Source organism: Alosa sapidissima, chromosome 18 (assembly GCF_018492685.1).
Source record: "Alosa sapidissima isolate fAloSap1 chromosome 18, fAloSap1.pri, whole genome shotgun sequence".
Taxonomy (NCBI): domain Eukaryota; kingdom Metazoa; phylum Chordata; class Actinopteri; order Clupeiformes; family Clupeidae; genus Alosa; species Alosa sapidissima.
In genome coordinates, this window is record NC_055974.1 from 7,165,344 (window position 1) to 7,189,424 (window position 24,081).

The window sequence follows — 24,081 nt, forward strand, 5'->3', positions numbered from 1 at the left end:
TGTGTGTGTGTGTGTGTGTGTGTGTGTGTGTGTGTGTGTGTGTGTGTGTCCATCTGAGTCCAGTGTGTGTGCTTTGCTGTGTGTAAGTGACCTGTGCGTCCCCCCCCACCTCACCTGTGTCCATTCCCTAGGCCCCGGTAGGCCTTCTCCTGGTCCTGCGTTCGGCCCAGGCTCTGGGCCACTGCCAGGTAGCGCTCGTAGTACTTGACCGCCTCCTCGTAGTCGCCCAGCACCTCGTAGCAGTCGCCCAGGTTCCCGAAGGCGCGGCCGCGGTCCAGCATGACCTCGGCGCCGCCGCTCAGCTGCTGCAGCGTGGCCAGCTGCTGCTCTAGGTAGCCGATGGCCTCCTCCATGGCGCCCACGTTCATCTTGGTGATGCCCATGTTGCCGTAGACCTGCGCCTCGGCGCCGGGGTCGCGTAGCCGCTGGCTGAGCTCCAGCTGCTGCTCGTAGCGCTGGTAGGCGGCGGCGTACTGACCCAGCGCCATGTAGACGGCCGCCAGGCGCCCGTGGGCCTTGCACTCGGCCGGGGCGTCGCCCAGGGCCTGGCACACCTCCAGCTCCTTGGCGTGGTAGCCCAGCGCCTCCTCGTACTTCTGCGCCAGCCGGTAGGCAGAGCCCAGGGCGGCGTAGGCCGACGCCTCCATACGCCGCTCCTTCACCTGAGAGAGGGAGGGAGAGAGAGAGAGAGAGAGAGAGAGAAGAGAAAGATACACAAATATCAGTCACACGTTACTTGAATGGTCTCCTAAGGAGTATCTACTGATTACAAACAAGATATTACTCTAATCTACAGATTATAAACAAGGTATTACTATAATCTACAGATTATAAACAAGCTGTTACTATACTCAGCAGATTATAAACAAGATATTGCCCTAATCTACAGATTATAAACAAGGTTCTGTTGACACTCTGGTTAGGTTGGCTTTGGTTAAGGGGATGTTCAGTAATTGTTCAGTAACAACAGTTTTAAAAACAAACCATCTGTAATATCTGAAGGAGGACTATAAAAGTAATATATTATCTGATAACTATAAAATATTGATTACCGATGAGATAACTAATGGCTCTCTAAAGCTTTTAATTTTAAAGAGCAGCATTAACCTGTTTTTCGAAATGTCTGAATGTTGAGGATGGCTGCTGACAATAAAAAAGTGCTTTCACTTACTCTATGTGGAGACTGATCATTTCAAGGACAGACAACAGACCCATTAACGCGCTTGTCCTGACGTTTAAACAGGGCAACAGGGCTCTCATTATTCCTTTATAATGCCTCCCACGGCCCCTTGGTACGTACCTGGAGGGCGAGTGACAGCTGTTGCTCGTAAAACTGCACGGCGGCCGCCATGTCTTTCTTACAGATGGCGATGTCTCCGAGGTTACCCAGGGCGCGGAAGCGCGCCTGCGCGTTGTCCAGCGACTGGGCCAGCGAGAGCAGGTACTTCTGGCATTCCTCGGCCTTGGCGAAGTCGCCGAGCGCCTTGAATGCCAGGCCCAGGTTGCAGTAGGCCTTGGCCTGGCTCAGCTTGTCGTGGAGGTCCTTGGCCAGCGCCAGGTCTTGTTCGTAGTACTTGACCGCATCGCGGAAGCTCCCCAGGCAGTAGTGGGCGTAGCCCAGGTTGTGGCACACCTTGCCCTCGCTCTCCATGTCCTGGAGGTCGGGCGAGAGGCGCAGGTACTGCTCGTAGTAGGGCACGGCCTGGGCGAACTCGCCGCGCGAGCAGTGGAAGTTGCCCAGGTTGCCCAGCGCCCGCGCCTCGCTCTGGACGTCGCGGAGCTCGCGGGCGATGTTGAGGTGGTTCTGGTAGTGCTGCAGTGCCCGGTCGTGGGCGCCCAGCGCCTGGTAGGCCACGGCCAGGTTGCCGTGCGTGGAGGCCTGCGAGGCCCGGTCGTTCACCTCCATGGAGATCTGGAGCTCCTGACGGTGGTAGCGCACGGCCTGGTCGAACGAGCCCAGGGCGTTGTAGGCGTTGCCCATGTTGCCGTAGGAGCGGCCCTGGGCGGCGTAGTCGCTGAGCTCCTGTGCGATGGACAGGTGAGTCTTGTGGAGCTTCAGCGCCGTCTCGTACTCCCCCTTCATCTGGTGGATGATACCTGCAGCCAAAGCCCATCGGCACAGCAGAGCAGAGGAGAGGAGAGGAGAGTGGAGGAGAGCAGAGCAGAGCAGAGCAGAGCAGAGGAGAGGAGAGGAGAGGAGAGGAGAGGAGAGGAGAGGAGAGGAGAGGAGAGAAGAGAAGAGGAGAAGAGAGGAGAGCACCATTAACAGCTTGGCTACATGTCAGGACAATCACAAACAAGCGCAAAGTTTTGGATCTCCTACTTCTCACCGATTTATCAGACAAAACAGACTGGTGATTTGCATTTAAAACACACTCAAAGCCTTGTGTAAAACCTTGATGACATGATTTGATTTGGAGTTTTTAATTAGTTTTTTTTCCATCTCCAGCTGGCATGGACAAAGAACACAGAGGCCCAACCCAAAGGATGGCACATAAAAAGCATTAATTAAAAATCATTCTGACTCTCTCTCAAGAGTGCATTTCGACATGTATGCCATTAAACACATCACACAGATTCATTTTAATAACCGCAGAACATGACGGCACAATCACCTTATGTAAAACAAACACACACGCACATGCAAAAACACTCGAAAAGAAGATTAATTGGCAGATTAAACACCATAACATAATAATCGCGTGCTAACATCATAAGACCAATCCCTGCACAGAGCACACAAAACAGCTGTTGCCATTAGAAGCAGAGCAAACAGCCCTAAAAACACAAATGAGAAAGAAAGGTCTACATTATTTAACAGCTTGGGAACCAAATGTTATTGCCGACCATAAAAATGCATCAGCGTTGTCGTTGTCTCCCTTCCATACCCAACCCAATCCCCCCACCCCACCCCTCCCGAAAAATGATCTATCTGCACTAGGCTCCCCAGAGAGGCTAACCCCAGCCACGAGTCCCCTGCTCCCACTCTGCTGTCGCTTGGCTCTCCATAAAATAATAATTACAGCCATAATATCAAAGCAAGCTGCATGGTCCCAGGGAGGGACGGAGGGGGGAAGAGAGACTCACAGAGAAGGAGAGGAATGAGAGATGGAAATGAAAAGAGAGAGAGAGAGAGAGAGAGAGAGAGAGAGAGAAGCTAAAGAGGGAGATGGGAATTGAGTAAGAGAGAGGAAGAGAATGAGAGAGACTGAATGAGAGAGATGGTGATGGAATGAGAGAGAAGACAGACAGAGAGAGAGAGAGAGAGAGAGAGATGGAAATAGAGAAAGAGAGAAAAGGATGCCTGGAGCACGGCGGATAGAGGGAAGAGGGGGGGCGCCGCGGGCTGAGCGATTACGAGCGAGCGAGCGAGAACAAGAGTGAGACGGGTTTGGAGCGGCGGCTTTCAGCGAACACAGATGATCCATTTAGTGCCTCATCTCCCAGGTGAGGCTCCAGGCGGGAGCTCACAGGCCCTCAGGGAGGAGGCATGAGAGGGGAGGGTTGGAGGAGCCGAGGAGGAGAGGAGAGGAGAGGAGGAGAGGAGCGATTGGGGCTTACTGAGGGGCCCTGGGTTGGGACTCAGCGGGGAGGCCAATGGGAGAGGGGATGCGCCCGCCACCACTGTGGCAAACGGCATGTTTACTGATCTCAGCTGAGCGCAGCGAAGGACGCACATCGCAGGGGCTGAGGAAGATGAAAGCGGCAGGGAGGAGTGCGTGAAACAAACACGACTTCAAACGGCAAAAAAAAAAAGAAGCACACACGCGAGGCGCGCACGCAAAACCTCAAACACACACAACGAGGCGCGCACACAAAACCTCAAACACACACAAGCTCAAAGCACTTGTCTTTCTTCTTCTTCTTCTTCTTCTTCTTCTTCTTCTTCTTCTCGAACCCAGTCATGTTGTGTGGGATCTCACACTGGGGACTTGGGACTCGGGGAGCTGCCCCGATCTTTTTGAAGTCCCCCTGTTTATAGAGGGAGGGCAGCCTAAGTGACTGGCAAGCACAGAAGCTGTGCCGCCACGACCACCACCACCACCCTATGGTCGTGCCATATGTCTCTCCAACTGCTGAAAGGTGGCAGGTGGGCTGCAAGAAGGTGACCCAGCAGTCCCCTTCTGGTGCATGTCAATCGCCAGCGGCCTGCGGTCGATTAGTCATGCTTCTGCAGGGGGTGGTCTGGAGTTGGGCGACAGGCTGGGAGAACTCGCCGCCATCCCCGCGGCAACCGCGTGCCACTGACTCCGTTAGCGTTAGCGCTAGCGCTAGCTAAAAACAGCACAGACAACAAGCGCGCAGACAGCAAGCGCACCGTCGCTCGGCGGTTAAGAGTTCGCGTTAACAGCCGGACGGAGCAGCTGTCTCCCTAAGAAGGGGACGTCACCCCAGCAGGTGGAAGGGGGATAAAGTTGCACCTCCGACGGCTCGCGTGCAGGGAGAGCGTGATGCTTAGAGAACACACACACACACACACACACACACACAGCCGCTCTGGGACCCGGCGTATCAATGACGTGATAACTACCAGGGACGTGTTCTGGCATTTCCGCGCTGATGAGGTGTTTGATTGCGCTACGCTGAGAGGAGGTGGGGAAGGGGGAGCAGACGGAGGCTTTAGGAGACATAAGGAGCGCCGATATACACTTCTCTCCTGGGCTGAGTGCACTCGAGCTGCGGCTAAGCCGCGAATCCTCTCCTCTGGGGCCGGATCGTGCCAGATTGATGTCGGGGGTTAAAATATCAACATACAACCTGCATGCAAGGAGCTAGGTAGAGGTTTACTGGCAGTTTAAAAAGGGATTTCACTCAGGTTGGGTAAATCGCTGGAACTTAATCAGGCGCAAGAAGGTGGCTTAGACTCAGCTATTTAGCAACTTTCAATTATGTGATGTAGTTTGGGATAACATTTCAGACACTGTGATCACTAATGGGCTTTTATTTCTGCAAAGCTAATGACAACTCCAAGTCTTTTACACATCACTGACTAAGATAATCGACCTGGAAAAGAGCCTCTTTCGACATCTTTGTGTCAAATGGGAATGCCTCATTTAGCATCAGTCCTTGTCTGAAGATGAGCAAACCCCTAATTTGGTGTGATGCTCTAATGTTGTTATGCAGTTAGTCATTATTGTCTAAGTTAAATAACTTTTCTCTACACTATGTAATCACACCCTGTGTAATGACACATGAATGAGTCATCTGTATTTGGCACACCTAGTATTCGAAGATGAAGACATTGGCATTCAAACTGAACTGATCCATTGCGTTCCTACCGCTCGATGGTGTTCTATGCCCCTAACGTCGTCTTCCAGGCAGCACTGCCACCGCTGACTTAAAGGCACCTAATCCTAAACCTAACCCCAACCCCAACCCTAACCTTAACCCATGCCTAACCCTTGTGCCTTCCAGGCAGTGCTGCCTTGAAGACAACGTTGGGGGCATAAAACACCAAGAAACGTTCCTACCACATCACATACTTGCACTGTGTGTAAAGGTAGCACTTACTGTAGCTCTAAAGTTTCCTATTACATTGGAGCGTGAATGCTGCTGCTCATTTGTAAGTCGCTTTGTATAAAAGCATCAGCTAAATGAATAAAAAATAAAGAGGCAGTGCATTCTGCAATGGAGACTCTGACCTATATTTGTCCCAAGGCCTGCTTGCTGCTGTGCGTTGGAGGACAAGGAGCAGGGGATGGGGGGCGATGCACAGAGAGAAGGGGAAGAGAGGAGAGGAGAGGAGAGGAGAGGAGAGGAGAGGCTCACAGAGAGCATTAGGGGATTACCCATCTCCCAATCGACCGTGGCAGGGATGAGAGGGCTCCCCTTGGGACCAGCAGACCAGGCTGAGAGGACACGCGAGCACCAGGGCCCTCCAAAACCACTGCCCTACTGCGATTAGATAAGCATCCCACTGCAAAAGCTTGTTTTCAGCGTGGGGCTGTTTGGTGTGTGTGTGTGTGTGTGTGTGTGTGTGTGTCACTGCGCTGTAAAGGATACAGTAGCTTTGGAGTCACTCAAAGCAGTGCAACAGAATGGACCTTTGATCCAAGAGAGCTGCACCAAGGACATCATAGCTGATCTGGAGACTTTGCCATGAAGCGTCAAGCCATAAGATATAACAGTGGCCTTGTCTGTTCTGAACATAACAACCCCTCTGCATTGTATGTCCTGGAGACGACACTGAAGAAGTCACAGTTCAGACCAAGCTGCTTCAACTGTAAAGTGTGGCCGTGAGGAGGTGGCGGCGGTGACACCCCACGGTGTTCCGGAAGTTTCTAATCCTCCCATCAGCCAGACTGGGGAACATTCATATCCTGTGTGTATTCGGTGACACTTCGAGGCATTACCGCCTGTTTCCGTCTGTGTGCACCACAGAGTCTCGCTTACCGAGCGCCAGGCGGGAGAGGAATCAAGACAAAAACGCCACGGCAGACCGAGCGAAGAGAGCGAGGCTCAGCGAGAGACAAAACGCTCTGTCCCGCAGTAATATCCCTCTGTAATAGGTTTTCCATCAAATTTCTCGCCCCCCCTACCCCCCCCCCCCCGCATTCCACTCACACTGCACCCCCACCCGACCACCACTTTCCGACATTTACAGCCGCCAGATAAGACACTGTGCGCCGTTGTCACTTTGCATTACCCAGTGTCCCTGGGTGTGACAGAGGAAGAGGCGGCAGCCATAATGGGGGTGGTGGTGGTGATGGGTAGAGAGGGAGGGGACTGGCGGCCAAAAAGTTGCGATTCGGGCCAATCAGCACATCTCGCTCGTCTTTGGCCGCTGGCATGTGCCAAAATAAATAAATAAATAAATAAAAAATCGGGGGGTTAGTTAGCACCCCACCGCACCTCACCCCGCCCAACGCTAAGAGGATTTCACAGACAAAAGGGCTTGGGCGAGTGTGCCGGGGTGATACCAGTGCCTACCCAGGCACCCACCTCACTCTTCAGCCCCCTCTCTTCCTCCACCCTGCCTCAAATCCCCACGTTTTGTTAACGCTTCCGCTCCCGAAGTAGGCCATCGCTGCCGCCGCTGCATCCTCTGACGATTCGAGTTCGAAGCGAACGAAGCGAGGGGAGTTCGCCGGGTGGGTGACACACACACACGAGCGGGCGCGTGCGGGGCCGGATCGGGAACGCTGACACATTTTTCCCCGACGCGATCTCGCCCAGTGTGAAGGACGGAGCAGAGAGACGCATTGTCTGCTGTCCTTGATCGTGGGCTGCCGGGGACACGCTTTTCCATGCCGGGATTAATTTCAGTGCCAACAGAAAGACTAAAGCAAATCTGCCGAGAAGTGAATTTTGGCATTTTCCATGCAATCGGGCACAGGCTCCAGTTTACTGACGATTTCTCCCTATTCTATTCCATCTCTGTGATAATCACCTAGAGCTATACTACCTGTGTATGTTCTGCATATCCTCGAATCCTTGAATCCATACACCTAGGCTCAGAAAAAAAAAAGAATGGAATTCAATTCTATACTTTGAGCACACCTGGAGTCCCATCTGGTGAGGGAAATCCAAAGATCAATATTTCAGTAAGTCCAGTATTCGAAGGCGACACTACAGTATTTCTAGTACCTCTTAACTCCGAAAGAAGGACAAATAAATACATCTTATATAGTAGTTACTTGCTCTCTTGGTATACTGTAAATCTGCCTCTATACATGTGTAGAGCCTGGGCCTATGCCCATTAAATGTACAAGGCCTTTGAGTACACCACATGCCTCCAGACAGATGTGCTATACAGCATCTGCTAAACCAATCCAAACTCAGCATACCACTCACTATACTAAGGGGCAATATTTACAATTTATACCCCAGTGACTAGTGAGCCTGCTGTCTGCCATCTCCTCTGTCTCTTACATCTTGTCTATGTCCAAAAGATTGTTTCGGTAACGACGACAAACGTTCCCGGCGCATGTCGATCTGCAGTCCCGTCAGAGGCCCGCCGTGCCTCGCCCAGGCTGTCAGGCAGCCCTGGGCTGGACTGTTCCCTTCTGTGAGCGGAAGCGCTCTGGGGAGAGACGTCCAGGAAGCGAACGCGGTGCCGCTGTCCCGGGTGGATGCCAGTGGAAATGGAACACCCTCTTTCACCCCCCCCCCCCCCCCCCCCCCCCCTGCTCTCCCCCTGACCCCCACAGCTTCACGCTCCTCTGCTGGAGTGAGGACCATATCAAAGCCCTCAAACTACCCTCTCCACACACACACACACACACACACACACACACACACACGCCACACTACCCCCGCCCTGGGCTCAGGCTCTTAAAATACAAAGCTAATGTGACACATTTTCACAGAGCCACGTCCATAAATAGCAGCGCAAGGCGAGGGAGGAATGTCAGATTGGCTGCGTTTTAAAGGAGAAGTCCCGAGCTGCCATTCCAGAGCTGTGGGGCTGCTGTGGGCTTCGTTGTGGAACTGCTTTCAAAAAGTCCACCCTCGGCGGTTGGCGGCCTCTAAACACTGGCTCTGTGCATGTGTGTGTGTGTGTGTGTGTGTGTTTGTGTGTGTGTGTGTGTGTGTCAGGGAGGGCAGGAGCTGGACCCGAGTGTTTTGGAAACAACTTCCTTCTGCAAGGGAGCGTGAAGTGCACAAAAAGAGTGCACAAGATCTCCTAGTCTCCAAGTCCCTTCCCCAAGTAAAAACAGAATACATACAGCTTGGGTTACATATTAATTCACACTATGATTTGATTTAAAATATATGAACTGTGAAAATGACATCTATGCACATACATATGCATTATGGAAAATTCACACATTTCCTTACACAGAAATGTCATACCCAAATTAGTGTAGTTGTGTTAGTATACTACATCAGGAACCAGAAGGGCTACTCTAACACCAACATCGGCTTTCTTTGTCTCTCTCTTTCTTCTCCTCTTACACACACACACACACACACACACACACACAGAAAAGAAAAAAGAAAAAGAAAAAACACAGACACCTCCCGCAGTCTGCCAGACAGGCCGAGTCCGACAGGAAAAGCAGGAGATAAAAAGGAACGAGCGAGTGAGCAAGAGCGAGAGGGAGGGAGGGAGGGAGGGAGGGATGGATGGAAGGATGAGCGAGTAGAACGAATAAAAAAGCAGGGAGGTCTGCCAACACAAGCAGACACACACGAGCTGCCCACGGCCCTCGGTCCAGCCGGCTTCCTCTTCAGCGTCTGCTCACTGATAACCATCCTCCAGACTCTTGCACTGACCGGGCGGCCCCGTGTCAAAGGCAGCATAATGACATTCTGCTCCAGCGCTAGTGCGACATTATATCTCTCACATCAGCAAAGACCATACCTTTTCCAGCATTCTAATTAAATGGGAAAGCATATGGCGTGTAGCTAAAAGGTATAGTATATCATTCACTTTGACCATTAGACATTTTAGTGAGTAGCTAAATATTAGTGTCGAAGTACTGCGTAGTGTAAGTATGTGACCTTCAGTCAAAGATAATGACTTACTTAACCCGTATGAGTTTGGAGCAGCATCTGAAATGCGATGACAAATGGTGAGCGGTAACATATCGCTCATTGTGATCCTCAAACAGGTAGCTCGCCCGCCAGCTGGATGCACATCAAGTCATTTTATCAGTGTGTGGCGGAGCAGCCAAAAAAAAAAAAAAAGAAAAAAGCGCAATGAGAAACGGCTGGTCTTCCAGTCCTGTGTGTCGCTCCGTGTGAAGAGCTCTGGAGACGAGACGAGACGAGACGAGACTAGCTGCTATCTCTTGGAGGAGTCCACCAGCCAGCGTTTACTAGCCATTTTACAGGAGTTAACCTGCTCTCTGAGAGAGATAGAGTGGGGAGCGAGAGAGAGGGGGAGAGAGTGCCAATATTAATGCTGGCTGAGGTACAGCACCTGAGAGTGTTCTTGCCTGAAGGGCTTTCTTGCCAGCTAATAGACAGTGTTGGAGGGAACTGATGGCGCCCAACAGAGATAGTATGCGAGTTTAATGTATGTGCTCTAACCTATACGCACATTGACTTGCCCCACTCCATTTAGATATAGATTTTTTTTTGTCTATTATCTATCTCATTTGTGCTGCTGTTATCAATGAGCCATTTGGAAAGAGCTTTGTAAATGCTTCATTCCCACTGGCACTCTCTGTTCAATGTGGCAAAGCAGGCTTACTGGATCAGACCATTGATTTGGAGAGAATGGAACCGAGCGTGTGTATTTTATTGAAATGTTACCAATCGTTACAGCTGTTCTTGCTCGCTCTATTGTGTGGGCTGTGATGTTGTGCTACAATGGGTTAAGAGGCAACAATCACACATGCATGGCCTCTGATAACTGTCAAGTAGTCACTTCAAGTCACTTGCAAGATGAATGAATCAGAAAATCAGTGGATGGTCTCGTGCACACACACCCACACGTGTGCACAGATGTACACACATACGCACAAACACACGCAGCAGGCACATGAGTTCCAAAAGACATCATGCAAAGCTCTGGGAATCCAGTTGTGCTTGGCAGCGTCCTGCATCCCGAGGCTCCGTTCAAAAGGGGCCTCCTTTGAGGTGCAGCTTTGAGAGACTCCATGCACAATAGCCCATCTTTAGAACAGCAGCACCGCGAGCGAACCGACAACAGCAGCAGAGAGAGAGAGACAGAGAGAGAGAGAGAGGGGAGAGAGAGAGAGAAAGAGAGGGGGGGGGGGGAGAAGTGGCCTCCTATTTGTGCTCACGGCGGCAGAAAGCGCAAACTTACTCCGCCATGCCCTGGACACAGAGACGGGGCAGGGGACGCAGAGACGGGGCAGGGGCAGGGGACGCGACGCCTTAATGAAAAATGAAGCGTTCATACGAGACCCCTGGTCAGGGTGGGAAATGCTAAGCAGACCTTGCTGCGCACGCCCATAAATCAGAGTCCATGCAGGCCGAAGCTAGAAGGGCTCCAATAGAAGGGCCAGCTCCATTAGTCATTATTCACATCGGCTCCCCCTTACATTACGCAGCCTGGCTGGACACTGCGTCGGGCAGCTCTTGAAGGTCATTCAAAGTACTCAGCCAAGTGCAGTGTGCTCCCCGGTCCCCACATTCAGCATTATTTTCCACAAGGGCTACAAAATGCTTGGCGGCACTGAGCCAATCGGTCAAGGTTTTCATTCTCTCTCTCTCTCTCTTTCTCTCTCTCTCTCTCTCCTCAATTTGAATGAGTGACAAATTGATGCAATTTAGTACTTTAGCGTGCAAATATGTCTGGGCTCCTAGATTTGAACCATGTATAATTACATATGTGAGGCAGAGCAGACACGCTGTCAGCAGCAGCGAATATAACCTAGCATGCGGCTAGCACGTGATGAGGATGCTAGTGCTGTGCTAGCGGCATGGCATAGGCACTAGCCTATCGCACGTTAGCGTCACACATTTTTCACGGTGACACTTTTGCCATTGCAGGCTGCCCGTGAAAAATGCCCGTGAGAAATACACACAATGTATATAGAGTCTCACGGCTACAACATGGGATGTTAATAGTAAATGTATGAGTGGCCCTCGCCTCCAAAAAAACATATCCACTAACACAGGAAACAGCTGTCTGGCAAGCTGCCTCTGAACTCTCTCTCTTTTTTTTTCTCTCTCCAGTGCAACAGAATCTGATGTGTACCCTTTCATCCTCTGTTCTCTCTCTCTCTTTCCCTTTCTCTTTTTATCTGAGACACACTCTCATTCACTGTGTGCAACAGCAGCAGACTCTTCATCTCTCACTCTCTCATTCTCATCTCATTCTTTTTCAAACACAAGAAAAAGCAAAAGCTCTCATTTCTCCATCCTCTTATTCCCCCCCCCCTCTCTCTCCCTCTCTCACTCACTCTCTTCTCTCTCTCCGCCACCCTCCCTCTTTTCCCCCAGCTCCGCTTCAGTGTGCCTTCTGTGTCATTAGCTCGGTCCCTGCAGCATAAACTGGCCTAATGACCATGGAAAATAAGCCTGGGATGTTACTCCAAGCAGATAAAACGTGCATTTTCTCCCCTTTTACTCTCCTGTTTCCTCTCTCTCTCTCTCTCTCTCTCTCTCTCTCTTTCCCTCTCTCTCTCTCTCTCTCCTCCTCCATGCCCGTCGTTCCCTCATCATCTCCTCTCTGTCTTTCTTCTCCTCTCCAGTGGAGAAGGTTTCAGACTGTTTTGACACCCCCAAGGGCTGGTTGAATGCCTCCGCAAATTTGAGGTCACACACTCTCAGAAAACTCCCCCCCCCTCCCAAACACGTGCGCGCGCACACACACACACACACACACACACACACACACAGGCATTGGACACACACATTTGTGGCAGACTGTGCGGCGTTGCCTTGCTGTGGTGTGCTGTGCCACTGGCCTGTGTAATCCAGCCCCCTGCCCTCTCCACAACGCTGCCATTCTCCATGACACTGCTGCACTCCTGCCGGCTCCCACAAAAAGGATTTTCTTCCAAACGGAGGTGAAACAGAGGGTGTGTGTATGGACAAGTTTGGGTGTGTACACGGTATGTGTGTGTGGGAGAGTAGTGTGTGTGTGTGTGTATGTGTGTGTCTTTGTGTGCATGTGAGTGTGAATGTGTGTGTTTCTACCAGTTTCTACCAGGACGCAAAATTGACCTGCAGCGATTGCAAGCCTACATAGATTATCACTGCCTATGATCTACATTAAAATGGAGGAGGGCTCTGTGTTTACCTTTAAGGATGGTGTTTTTGTTGCGTTTTTGCTTTGTTTTGTTACTGGTACTGCTGTTGTTGTGTGTCAATTGTCTGCAGAGATGCCTTTTCTTGGCCATGTGACTGGGTAAGTGTTACCTCCAGCCATGTTCGCTGGCTACTTCGGCTGCTTTCTTTTCTTAAAATAACAAAACAATAGAGGAAGAGGGGGAGCACGGAGAGAGGAGAAGATTGCAGAATGCCTGAGTAAATGCATGTGTGCTAATGTATGTGTGTGCCAGAGAGGGAAAGAATGAGAGAAAGAAGGGAAGAAAGAAAGAAAGAAAGAAAGAAAGGGGGGAGGGAGGGAGGCAGAGGAACCAAGAAACCCAGAAACAAAAAAAGGCACAACAGAGCTTCCTACTGTAACAAACTTATTAAAGCCCTCTTTGAAGTGAACAGGGGGTAGTGATGATAGTGCTGGCAGAGGAGAAGAAAAGTACAATTTGAATTGGCTTTCATGAATCGCGGAGAAATGCTATACGGTAAACAGAGTGCCTCAGCTTCAGCCTGAACAGAGATATTAAATATTGCTGACTAGGGATGTCCGCTCGAACACTAATGAATAATAAATAGGTGCTCAGAATGCAATATTTTAATATCCTTTATGGGTCAGTCTTTTTTTCCAGCGGCACCTCCGGGCAGTGAAGTGGTGCTGTATTAGAGGTGTATTATGGCCAGGGAGAGGCAGCGCCGCATGGCACCAGAGCTGGAGCTGGGCTGTCAATCCAGACGAGGCGAGCGAGCGGGCGAGCGAGTGAGAGAGCAAGCACCTCTCGCACAGCGCGCATCATTAAAGCAGCGCTCCGAGCACATCCAGTCAAAAACAAAAAGGCCTCCTAAAGAGAGAAGACAAAAGCTCAGCATCTCACTCTTGCTCCGGCATTTTCCACAGGTTCTGTTTTTTTTTTTCTTGTTTTTTTTTTTTTTTTCTCTCCCCCATTTGCTCTCAACCATCTTGTTTCAGATTCTGCCTTTAATTTTGTATAGCACACACACTGACACACACGAACACACACATACACAAACTCCCACCCTGTTCATCAAAACCACATCTGAAAGGCCCTACAAGGCAGCGGAGGCAACAACAACAGGGCCTTAATTAACCAAGGGGGCCGAGTCAAGCCTCCTCTCCTCTCCCTACCAGCGTCATTATTCAGCTCTATGCAGATCAGCTATTAAAGGTAATTAAGCCATTCATCAAGTCACTTTCAATTACCAGGAGTCTGACAGCCCCAGATTACAATCACTAGGGGTGGGACGGATCGGGAGAAGGAGTCAGAGGGAGAGAGAGAGAGAGAAAGGAGGAGGGAAAGAGAGTGTGTGTGAGAGAGAAAGGAAGAGAGAGAGAGAGAGAGAGTGTGTAAGAAGGAGAAACCGAAACAGGATCATTATACACCAGGTGAAATAGGCGGAGACAGGCACAAGGTCACTGCCAAATCTGCCGCCACCCACACTTCCCCACCCCATGATGCCTTGCTGCACGCCTCGGGGCGAAAAGGGCGGTGTCCAGCGTGCAAGGGCTAATGAGGCTCCATTCATTATCCTCCAGCCCCTCTGTAAAGGCGCAGGCTGTTAGCACACGCTAATATGTCTTAGCCTGTATGCCTCAGCGCAACCGCCACAGATAATGAAAAGTCGTGAGCGTGTGTGTGTGTGGACAACACAAGTCCTACACCGGAGTCGAGCTCGCTCCCTACGAGGCAGGCATGCTAGCAATGAGGCTGAAACCCACAGGTGTTAGCTTCTAGCTCTAGAAAGGATGGAAAGCACTAGCAATGATCTAGTGACAAAAGCCTATGAAATGTTTATGAAATCCAGTGACTTGTAGCCATTGTAGCCATTACACAAAAACAAATAACAGTTGGCCACTCAAAACCTTACATGGCAAAGTTAAACTAATCTCAACTTATCAGGCGTTTGGAGACGGGCGAATCGCCTGTTGTCTGAGTGCAGCTTTAAGGCATTGGGGAGTGACGCATACTCACCGCACAGCCTCGTACTCTGCTGCCAACCGTTACACGGGAGTGTCCGCCACCCAGACTCCAGAGACCCAGACACATCGGCTGTCATCTCTAGTTTACGGTCACCAGCCGTCATATTCCCCCGCACCTTACATATTTATGAGTGAGTCCGGCGCCAAGAGAGGCTGGTAGGTATTAAAAAAGGCCGCAGGGGTGAGGTGTAATTGATGCTTTGACAGGGACCCCTCGGCCGTGCTTGCTCTCATCAGCGCATTAGGATCAGAGTGCGATTCATCTTTAAAAGGCCATTACGGCTCCCCAGCCTCCATTAGGGTTCTAGCTGAGACAGATGCTAATGGCTGTTTCTCACCCCGGTAATAAGAAATAGATTTCATTTGTGTAAGCGCGATGGCATCAGATAAAGGTAAACGCAATGAAGGAACCGAGGCGTGTGTTTTTTGCAGCTTCTCCCTGTGTCGCTTTGATGCTCGGCACAATTGCATTTCAGCTACTCAAGGAGGACTGAGCTGAAATAATGTCTCGAAGGCCAATGTTGTGCACCAGCACTAAGAGACTGTTGCTATTTTCTTGAGAGAGAGGACTTAATGCCTTGCTTCACCAAAAAAAAAAGTGATACATTCCATTTGATGTGACATTTAATCACGCCTGATTGTTCTGTATTGATACAAAAGTGCAAACAGATTTATTAGACACACAGTCTTTATGTGGCTAATGTCATTTTAAGGAATGAGGAGAATGGATTTTTCTAGAAATAATGCATTTTGTTACAATGGAGAAACACAAAAAACACCAAAAACAGGATCAGCAGTCACTGGTGAAAACATACCATTGAATTTAACTGAATTTATGTGTCAACGAGACACGTGGTCTGAGTAACAATGGAAGTACCTTCCTGTTTATGAGAATAATAACAGAACATTTTGTTACCGGTAGACGCTGCATGCTTGTGTGGTCTGCATGTGTGTGTCTACTGTTCAGTGCATGCATTTGCAAAAGTGCACTTTGAGTGAGTGCATTATGTTTAGCTGTATGTATGCAATGAATGAATACATAGCAATAGATGGTGGTGTGCATGTGAGTGGGTTTATGTGTTTGTGTGTACTGTATGTGTGTGTCTGCGTGTGTGTGTGTGTGTGTGTGTGTGTGTGTCTGCGTGTGTGTGTGTGTCTGCGTGTGTCTGCGTGTGTGTGTGTCTGCGTGTGTTTGTACGAAACGATCAGTGGGGTAATACTGGCTTAATGAGGTTGCAAGTGCCATCCTAGTGTTCCTGCCAGCCGGCTATGGATCTATAGGCCCGACCCTGTTTCGTGTGCAGCCTCTTGCGCTAGGAGGCCTAGCTAAGTTATGGTAATGGCACCTCGGTTCAGAGGGGGACTATGGCAATCTCTTTGCAGAGGCACAGGGGTGAGAGAAGCCGGCAGAGAGAGAGAGAGAGAGAGAGAGAGAGAGAGAGAGAGAGAGAGAGAGAGAGTGTGATGCATTATTTATACTGGTGATATACAAGCCTAGGTGAGTTATTATGATCCCTGGGCAACAGGAGCAAGAGAGAGCCGAGCTGAGAATAATATGGACATACACACAGGGGCCGAGTTGTATGGAGCTCCACGGGCCCATGAATTATTAATACCGAATCAGTTCAAGAGCGGCACGGGAGGAACCTGGGGCAGATAAACGACAGCGGGGATGGAACCTCCAGCTTCTGCCCGTCTAATTTCTGAGGTGGGCTTTTCTTAAAGGGGTAATCTCTCTCCAAGAGCCTGCTGCCGACTCCTCCGACTCTGAAGGATGCCTGAGACGGAAGTGCGGCTCGTGTGGCGGGGGAGGCCTAAAGCTTAGCGGCTTTCTGATAGCCGCGGACGTCTTTTGTCGTGTCAACATGCCATTTGGACTGAGCAGCACACCGGCGCCAGGTGGATGCTAATTCGTCTGCGGCCCAGAGGAGTGCGTGTTGTCCTTCCCCTCTTTTTTCCTGTGGCTTTCCCCGTTTCCCAGCGGGGCCCTGGATCAGTGGATGGATGTGAACACCGGCTACCTTCCAATGACCTTCCAAATTCCCCTGACGCTCTGGCAAACACACTCAAAACATTTACATCTGGGGACAAACAGCGCTCTCCAGGAGTGAGAGAGAGAAAGAGAGAGAGAGAGAGAGAGAGAGAGAGAGAGAGAGAGAGAGAGAGAGAGAGAGAGAGAGGAGGGGAGAGGGGGGTGGTGCATCGTTAACAAGCAGATGTTTCCACCGTTGATGAGGAGGTGGATGAGGAGCAGAAGCCATATCTGTAATGTTTATCAGCCAGGAAGGAACTGCCGATGAGGGACTTGACGACCGAAGACTTTGCTCCGGAAGCTTCCAGAGACATGGCCAGAAACCCAGTTGCAGGTGTGCTCGTTACGACCACACTTTTCAAGCAGGGTTTCAGGCAGGTGCATGGAAACATGAATGTGAGGCTTTTTATAATGGACCAGATAACGTCCCTATGAGAGGGGAGCCGAATAGCTTCCACGAGAAATCTGTCGTTAACCTTGCCTCCTTCTAATTTAGTATAATGATTGAAATTATGGTCCACAAAAAATAACACAGCCTCAGTGATCAGTAGAGCCAACACAGCTGTGAGTTATACAAGTTTCAATCCTTATTAGTGCCTGCTATCTAGTTTCATTTTCTCATGTAGAATGGACAGAAATGGACACTGAATACTGACACAAAACGTAAATGTAAATGTAAATCAGGTTTCTAGCCAATAACACTTGCGTATACAAGAAATTTGGTCTCTGCATTTATCCAATCCGTGAAATAGTGAACACACAGTGAGGTGAAGCACACACTAACCCGGAGCAGTGAGCTGCCTTGCTACAGTGGCACTCGGGGAGCAGTGAGGGGTTAGGTTCCCAGCCGTTCCCACTGGTCGGGGATCGAACCTGCAACCTTTCGGTTCCAAGCCCGAAGCCCTAACCAGCAGGCCGCGACAGCCCCAAAGAAAGCATGGCCCAAAGATTTGACTTGACAAATTGCAGTACAGAACTCAATGTGATTTTTTTCCTTCATCTGTAACTTGGTCGCATACAGCTAAAACTCAAATAGTAGATCAAGGAGCTTAACACCATATGACAATCATATGATTAACTCCAGGGGAGTAAACCCACTAACACAATGCATACCCTTCAAGTGCTGTAAGCTGCTTTGCTAATAACATCTAAACTACATAAGGGGGATTTTATATGTCACACAAAAGAGACCTATCACACTCATCTTGTCTTTCCTACCTTGACACAAGACTGTACGGTCCTGATGGAAATGTATACAATGATTTACTGAAATTGATTGACTGTTGCTGCAGTTCATTCACTGATTCATTGGCATTGACACATGCATTGAGTTATCTTCTGTGTTCAATTACCACCATCATTGTTGTGTGCCAAAATAAAGTATCCTAAACAGAGAAAGAATATCCACACACTGCCTTCTATGCTCCCAGTTTAATGGCAGGTTACAACGTTTTGACCACTCAGGTCTTTGTCAGGTATAAAGATTTTCAAGGCAATGTGCGGATATATTTTCTCTTTTTTCAACGTTCTTGCTAGTATCCAGCACCTGTCGAATTTTTATAGATGTGCGCACATTTCTACACTACAAAACAAAGTATCCGATCTCATGCCATTTCCACTCCAGGCCTTACCGAGGTTTGAGGAGGCTCGGCCCTCTGCGGCGCGGTCCTTCAGCTCCTCGGCGATGACCAGCTGCTGCTGGTGGTACTGCTTAGCCCTCTCCAGGTCCTGCATGCAGCGGGCGGCGTGGCCCAGGCCGGCGTACGCCCGCATCTCGATGGCCTTCTCCTCCAGCTCCTTGGCCAGCTCCAGCACGTGCGTGTGGTAGGACATGGCCTTGTCGAAGTTGCGGTGGTAGTGGTAGGCGCTGCCCAGGTTGCTGTAGGCGCGCGACTCCTCGCGCTTGTTCTCCAGCGTCTTGGCGATGCCCAGGTGCTGCTCGTGGCACTGCACGGCGTTCTCGAAGTCGCCCATGGCGATGTAGACGGCGCCCATGTTGCCCAGCTCGCGGGCCTCGGACAGCTGGTCCTTTGATTGCTTGGCGAGCAGGACACACTGTTTGTGGCTGGCCAGAGCATTGGGGTAGTCCCCTATGGATGTGTACACATGGCCCAGGCTGCACAGCGCGAGGGAGGCGGCCTGTGACCAAAGCAAAACAGAGACACACGCAGAGAGGGCAGTCAGGGTCATTTCAAAGCACCATTTTCAAAGCAGTTCTTTCAGACTGAATAAAAAAAAAAATCAAAATCAACGCTTCCTTCTCAAGATCCCTATTTTCTATTTTCTCAGCAACACAAGAGGTTCCTTCTCTTCCAAATCATAAATTGAATTGAGACACTTTCCTTGCGCTTACATCCTACTTCAAAAAACGAAACAAACAAACAAAAGTGCAAAACAGAGCACACACACAAACACACACACACACACACACACACACACACCAACTCCAGCAATCTCTTTGGGGGCTAAAGCTGCCAAGGGACCCAATAACAAACAGCGAGACTTTGCCTTCTCTCTGGGAGACGGTGGGGGGTAAACTCCGATGCAGATTAGCCCAGTAGAGAGCTTGTTTCAAAGCCCACAGTTTGCCCACTGCAATCTGTCTTATGGCACACTCCAGAGTGAGGGGAACAAAGGCATCATTAATGAGGGGGTGAGAGAGGGAGGGATGGAGGGATAGAGAGAGGAAAGCAAGGAGAAGGGTTTCTTACAGAAACAGTGGGGAGGAGATTCAGTGTCACACTGCACGACACAGAGACCTGCTGACTCACTGATTTGCACGATCTGTGAATATCGCTCACAGACAAAGGGTATCACGAGTTCATAAAAAAGAGTTTGTCTTCCATAGCGAATGTCGTACTAAGCGAAAAGGTACGTCGCAGTATCTCTGTTTACAATACTGAGGTCCGTGTAAAACAGGAAAACAGTAACATGACCAAAATTCGTCTTCAAGAATAAACACTGCACTGGCTGTAAAGCGCTATTACATTTATACACTACATAACATACCTCCTAGGGTTTGTGTTGATAAGAGCGCCCCATGAACTAGTTCCTCCAAACATATACAAGGAAGACCATTAAAGTTCATGAATGGGCCTCTGTGTGAGGCATGAATAAATATTAAGAATAATAATTTTGTCCTACAACCAAGGTTTAAATATGTTCTGGTAGTTTTTGTGGAATCTGTCACATGTGTATTTCTAGAGGATAACATGGCCTAATGAAAGACCACAGCACCAGTGGTAGGGGTACAAAATTGCTTCTAGGTCCATTAAAATTCTTCAAATAACCACAGTAATGTGAAAAGGGTGCTGTTATCACTGTCACTGAGGAAATTGTAAGAAAGGTGCAGGGCATGAAACATGAAAAAAACACTACCATAGAAGGCAGTGTGATATTCTTTTAATAAGCATCAATAAATGCAATGCAATAAATATAATACCAAAGATCCTTAATATCAACCGTCTCTGATAATACCTTTCCATACAAAAGAAGGTTCCAGCAATCTTTGCCCATTTACTCAGGTATGATGGCAACACATCAAACCATTTCAAGCAAAATACAGTATGCTCTAAATACACTGTTTTTCATTGACCTTTTCACAGGAAATATAATTTTAACATAGATTAAACTAAAGTCTGTCATCTCTGACCTAATTCAGCTGAGAGATGATATCCACGGCCGCAAAACCTTGCTCGACATGGAGCTCATAGGCCGACCCTGGGTCCCAGGGTGACGCATGCTGCAGGCTTATTAAGTGTTTACATTGGCAGTAAACAGCTTAGGGTTTGGAGCAGCTGTCTTTGTGTGGACAGATGTTGTATTAATTGGCGCGAGCCAGCTAATATAACATCTCCATCAAGGGGGTGTCTACTCGTGGCTTGAGGGGGCGTATTTTAGAGAGCACGAGTTCACGGGAATCAGAAGCGGAAATCTGTCCGCTTCGGAAAAGTTGCGCCCTCGAAAGGGTTACTCGGAGTTGGTATGGGAGTAAAAAAATGCGAGATCTGGCTGCAGTCACACATAACTGATGAATTACCAGCTGTGGTCTGTTACAAATTATGAGCTGCTATTATTACCCTCTAATTCCATGTGTTTCAGGACGGTAAATCCATGGAGGTATTTCTAAATGCTTAACTCTGTCACTGCAACATGCTTACTTAAAAAACAGACTTTTCCGTGTAAAAGTATAAAGAATTGTATTCACTCTACGAAGAACGTTAGAAGCATACCGACATTAACTCCAACTATGCAAAATAAATCCCGAAACAACCAGTGTTTTACCAAAGGAGACCTTTTCCCCGAAAATGCAGACAGATTCTCGCTAACCCCTTGAGATTAAGGCCATTTTGAAGGCCTTGGAAATGCACTTAGATTAGTATTTATCACAAGAGTCTCTCCTCTCTATCTCTGCTCTGCAAACACACTCTTTCTTCCCTTCCACCACAGAGTTACTAAATGCCTGGAACCAATTACTGACTTAAATAAGAACTTCCAGAAGTTTCCTCCACTGCAGAGACTTTGCAAGACATTATGCAGACCCGAGCAGGCCATTACCTCTCCGTCACAATTGTTGCTGTTTCATGTTCTGTGATACCGCATCTAGGACTGTTCAATTGCACGAGCCTTTTGAAGCTTCTCCACAACCCTCTAACCATACACCATGGCTTGAAAACAGAAGGGAGCTTTGACTGAATACTCTATCTATGTGCGCCGTTATTTATTTATAAGTGTGCTTATTGCTATTTTCAGTCAATTAACTATCTAATTAACAGCCGAGGAGATAAAAAATGTGCTCTCATGTTCACAGTTTATCTTGTGACTCGCTGTTTCACCCCCTAGTCGTCATCGCCACCTCACTCCTGTCTGCCTGGGAATGTGTGAACAGAGAGGACCTTTAAATATTTCCAGGCAAATTCTTTTTCTCAGTATGGGATTTATTTATTATTGGTTTGATTCTATTCCGTGCTCGGGCTCTTATCACGCGCCTCCATTCTCCCACTATCCGACCTCATTACATCTGTGGGCCGCCGTCTGATTGTGTTTACAGAGGCCAAGCAGACTCCGGATGATTTGATTAATCCAACCGTCGGCCTTTATAAACTGTTGATAAACCACTGACTCTTATCAGCAAACAGACTTTTTTTCCCCCCGCTTTGGGTTAGCACTGAGAGGTGAACTGGACTGCAGTCTCCGGGGGGGGGGGGGGGGTTTGGGGATACCAGGGCATGATGGGTGTTCTCCATTCTCCAGGGGCCAGTGTTTGGCCCTGTGCCAAAGGATGCATAGCTCCCCTGTTTTATTTTCCTTTGCTTTAGAGGAGGTAATTTGGTGGAGGATGATTGCTCTGCATTATGGAGTAACTCCCTGGGGGTCGCTTGGCAGGGTATCAGCCCAATCTATGACATCTCCAGTGCGTGCTCAGGCGCTGTGACACCACCTTATGCCTGTGTTTACGAGCTAATGTGGAACAATTAAGGCCTAGTTTTGTTCCGCGGGATTGGTTTCAGAAGATGGCGCGCCGGTGATTTAGCTTCGTCAGACGCCCTGAGTGTGTTTTATTTCGCTGACGACACCTGTGGGAAGATGGTCCGGCTCGACTCCGCCACTATAACTCACCGATGCCTTATTCCGAGTCCAAAGCAAAAAAGTAATTGGTTTCAGTGGGAAAACATGTGCTTCATAAACATACCACAAATATTTCTGTGGTCGAGAAACTGTTGGCTTGGGAAACAGAGGAGGGGGCTGGTGGTTAAGGCGCAGATGAGGTGTTGATAGAGTGTGGAGTCATCGTGTAGAGATTGCAGAGGCGCTAACTCACAACCCCCCCCCCCCCCCCCCGCCTTCCTCAGGTGACAACATGAACTTATCAGGGGAGAGTGTTGGTGAGGCTCCACCCTGGCCATGCTGAGCTCTGGGCATTGTCACCAACGTCAAACAGCAGTCTGTGACCTGACAGCCAACTCTGACATTTACTCACGTGTTAGAGGTATTTTCAGAGAAGATCATCACCTTGATGATCTTTGTTTTCTTTAAGGACATGGTCTGTATTTAATTGTGTGATTCCAAATAATGTCAGTGAAAGGTCTTCTTCACTCACAGATAATACAAAGCAGAGATAAGTGGCTGCTATAGGTCAAGAGCCATGCTCGTTATATTAACAAGTAGTAGATTCAATTACATTACAGACCACAACGTACAATAGCACTATCTAAGTATAATAGAATCCACAAGTTAAGACAGATTTCCTCAAAGAATTGTCTACTGATTAGCCTTAAACTGCTCGATTAATGACACTGCATACATTTTATATATGTATACACTGCCAACCTTGGGCCTGTTTATGCTTGTACATCCATCTGCATGTGATCAAGTGGTGCACTGCTTTGATGAGCATATAGTACCAGTCTAGACAACACGCTGTTCCCAGACGGAGGTCCTCATGCCCTGATCCTCCTCTGAGATAGCGCAGGGGTGCCTGGACACAATCACATGTTCTCTCACATGCTAACGCTAATGCATACGCAGGCACCATCAACTGCAGGACCAGGGACGCGATCCCATTAGCCATGGTTCCCATACCCAAAGCACATGTGGCAGGGGTACAGAGGAGCCCTCTCATTGAAATGTTGCTTGCATTGCTAGCAGTGGGACAGTCCATTACACAGTGAATGCTCTCTCTGGAAAGCGAGATAGCTGTCGAGGCACTTTTTTGCCAAGTAATCAGTTTTTCCTTCCCTGAGCTACACTGCAAAACCTAGTTAAGGCCGATTTTTATGGCGCGAGTAAGCTTTCTGAGCACGTCCTCTGTCGTCTAGTGTTCATACTACCCTGAACATTTGTTCTTATTTTGGAAGGAGCAGCTGTGATAAATGCGTTAGCTCTTACCTAATCATAAGCAGACTGAAATTCGTTGTGCAGCTCACAGATTGCATCATTCAACCTGACAAAATACTCAGCTGAAGGCTCACCAATATTGTTGTCGTCACTTGAAGCCTCGGGAGAGTGCTGTTCTCCTTTCAACTCGGCGGTGATAAAACACCACATAGCATCGCACGCATCTCATCATGTCTCATCAAAAACGCCTGGCTAAGATTATCTGAAGCGCCCTACAACGGCGACAGACACAACCAAGTAGGGGATGGAGATGGAGATGGAGTCATAAATCCAGAAGGAAGATGCAAAGACATTTATGAGCAGAGGGGCAAATGTAAGACAAAGATGAAATGGAAAAAAGAGATAGAGGAAGAAAAAAGAAAGAGAGGCAGAAAGAGAGAGGCAGAATGAAAAACAGAGAGAAAGAAATAATAAGAAAAAAAGAAAGAAGGAAATAAAGGCAAGAAAGAAATAAAGAAAGGAGGGCTGTCAA

The 24,081-nt window shown here is 48.9% G+C and overlaps 1 protein-coding gene across 1 annotated transcript in view; it reads right to left on the reverse strand.

Annotated features, from left to right (window-relative positions):
* LOC121690206 (tetratricopeptide repeat protein 28-like) overlaps positions 1-23,283 on the reverse strand; it is a 54,311-nt gene extending 31,028 nt beyond the window's left edge. The window contains exons 1-4 of the mRNA XM_042070633.1: positions 23,245-23,283; positions 18,344-18,851; positions 1,301-2,097; positions 115-662 (exon numbers count right to left, since the gene is read on the reverse strand). Of these exons, the coding sequence (XP_041926567.1) occupies positions 115-662; positions 1,301-2,097; positions 18,344-18,851; positions 23,245-23,283 (1,892 nt within the window). The remainder of the gene's footprint in view (positions 1-114; positions 663-1,300; positions 2,098-18,343; positions 18,852-23,244) is intronic.
* Between the last annotated feature and the right edge of the window lie 798 nt (positions 23,284-24,081).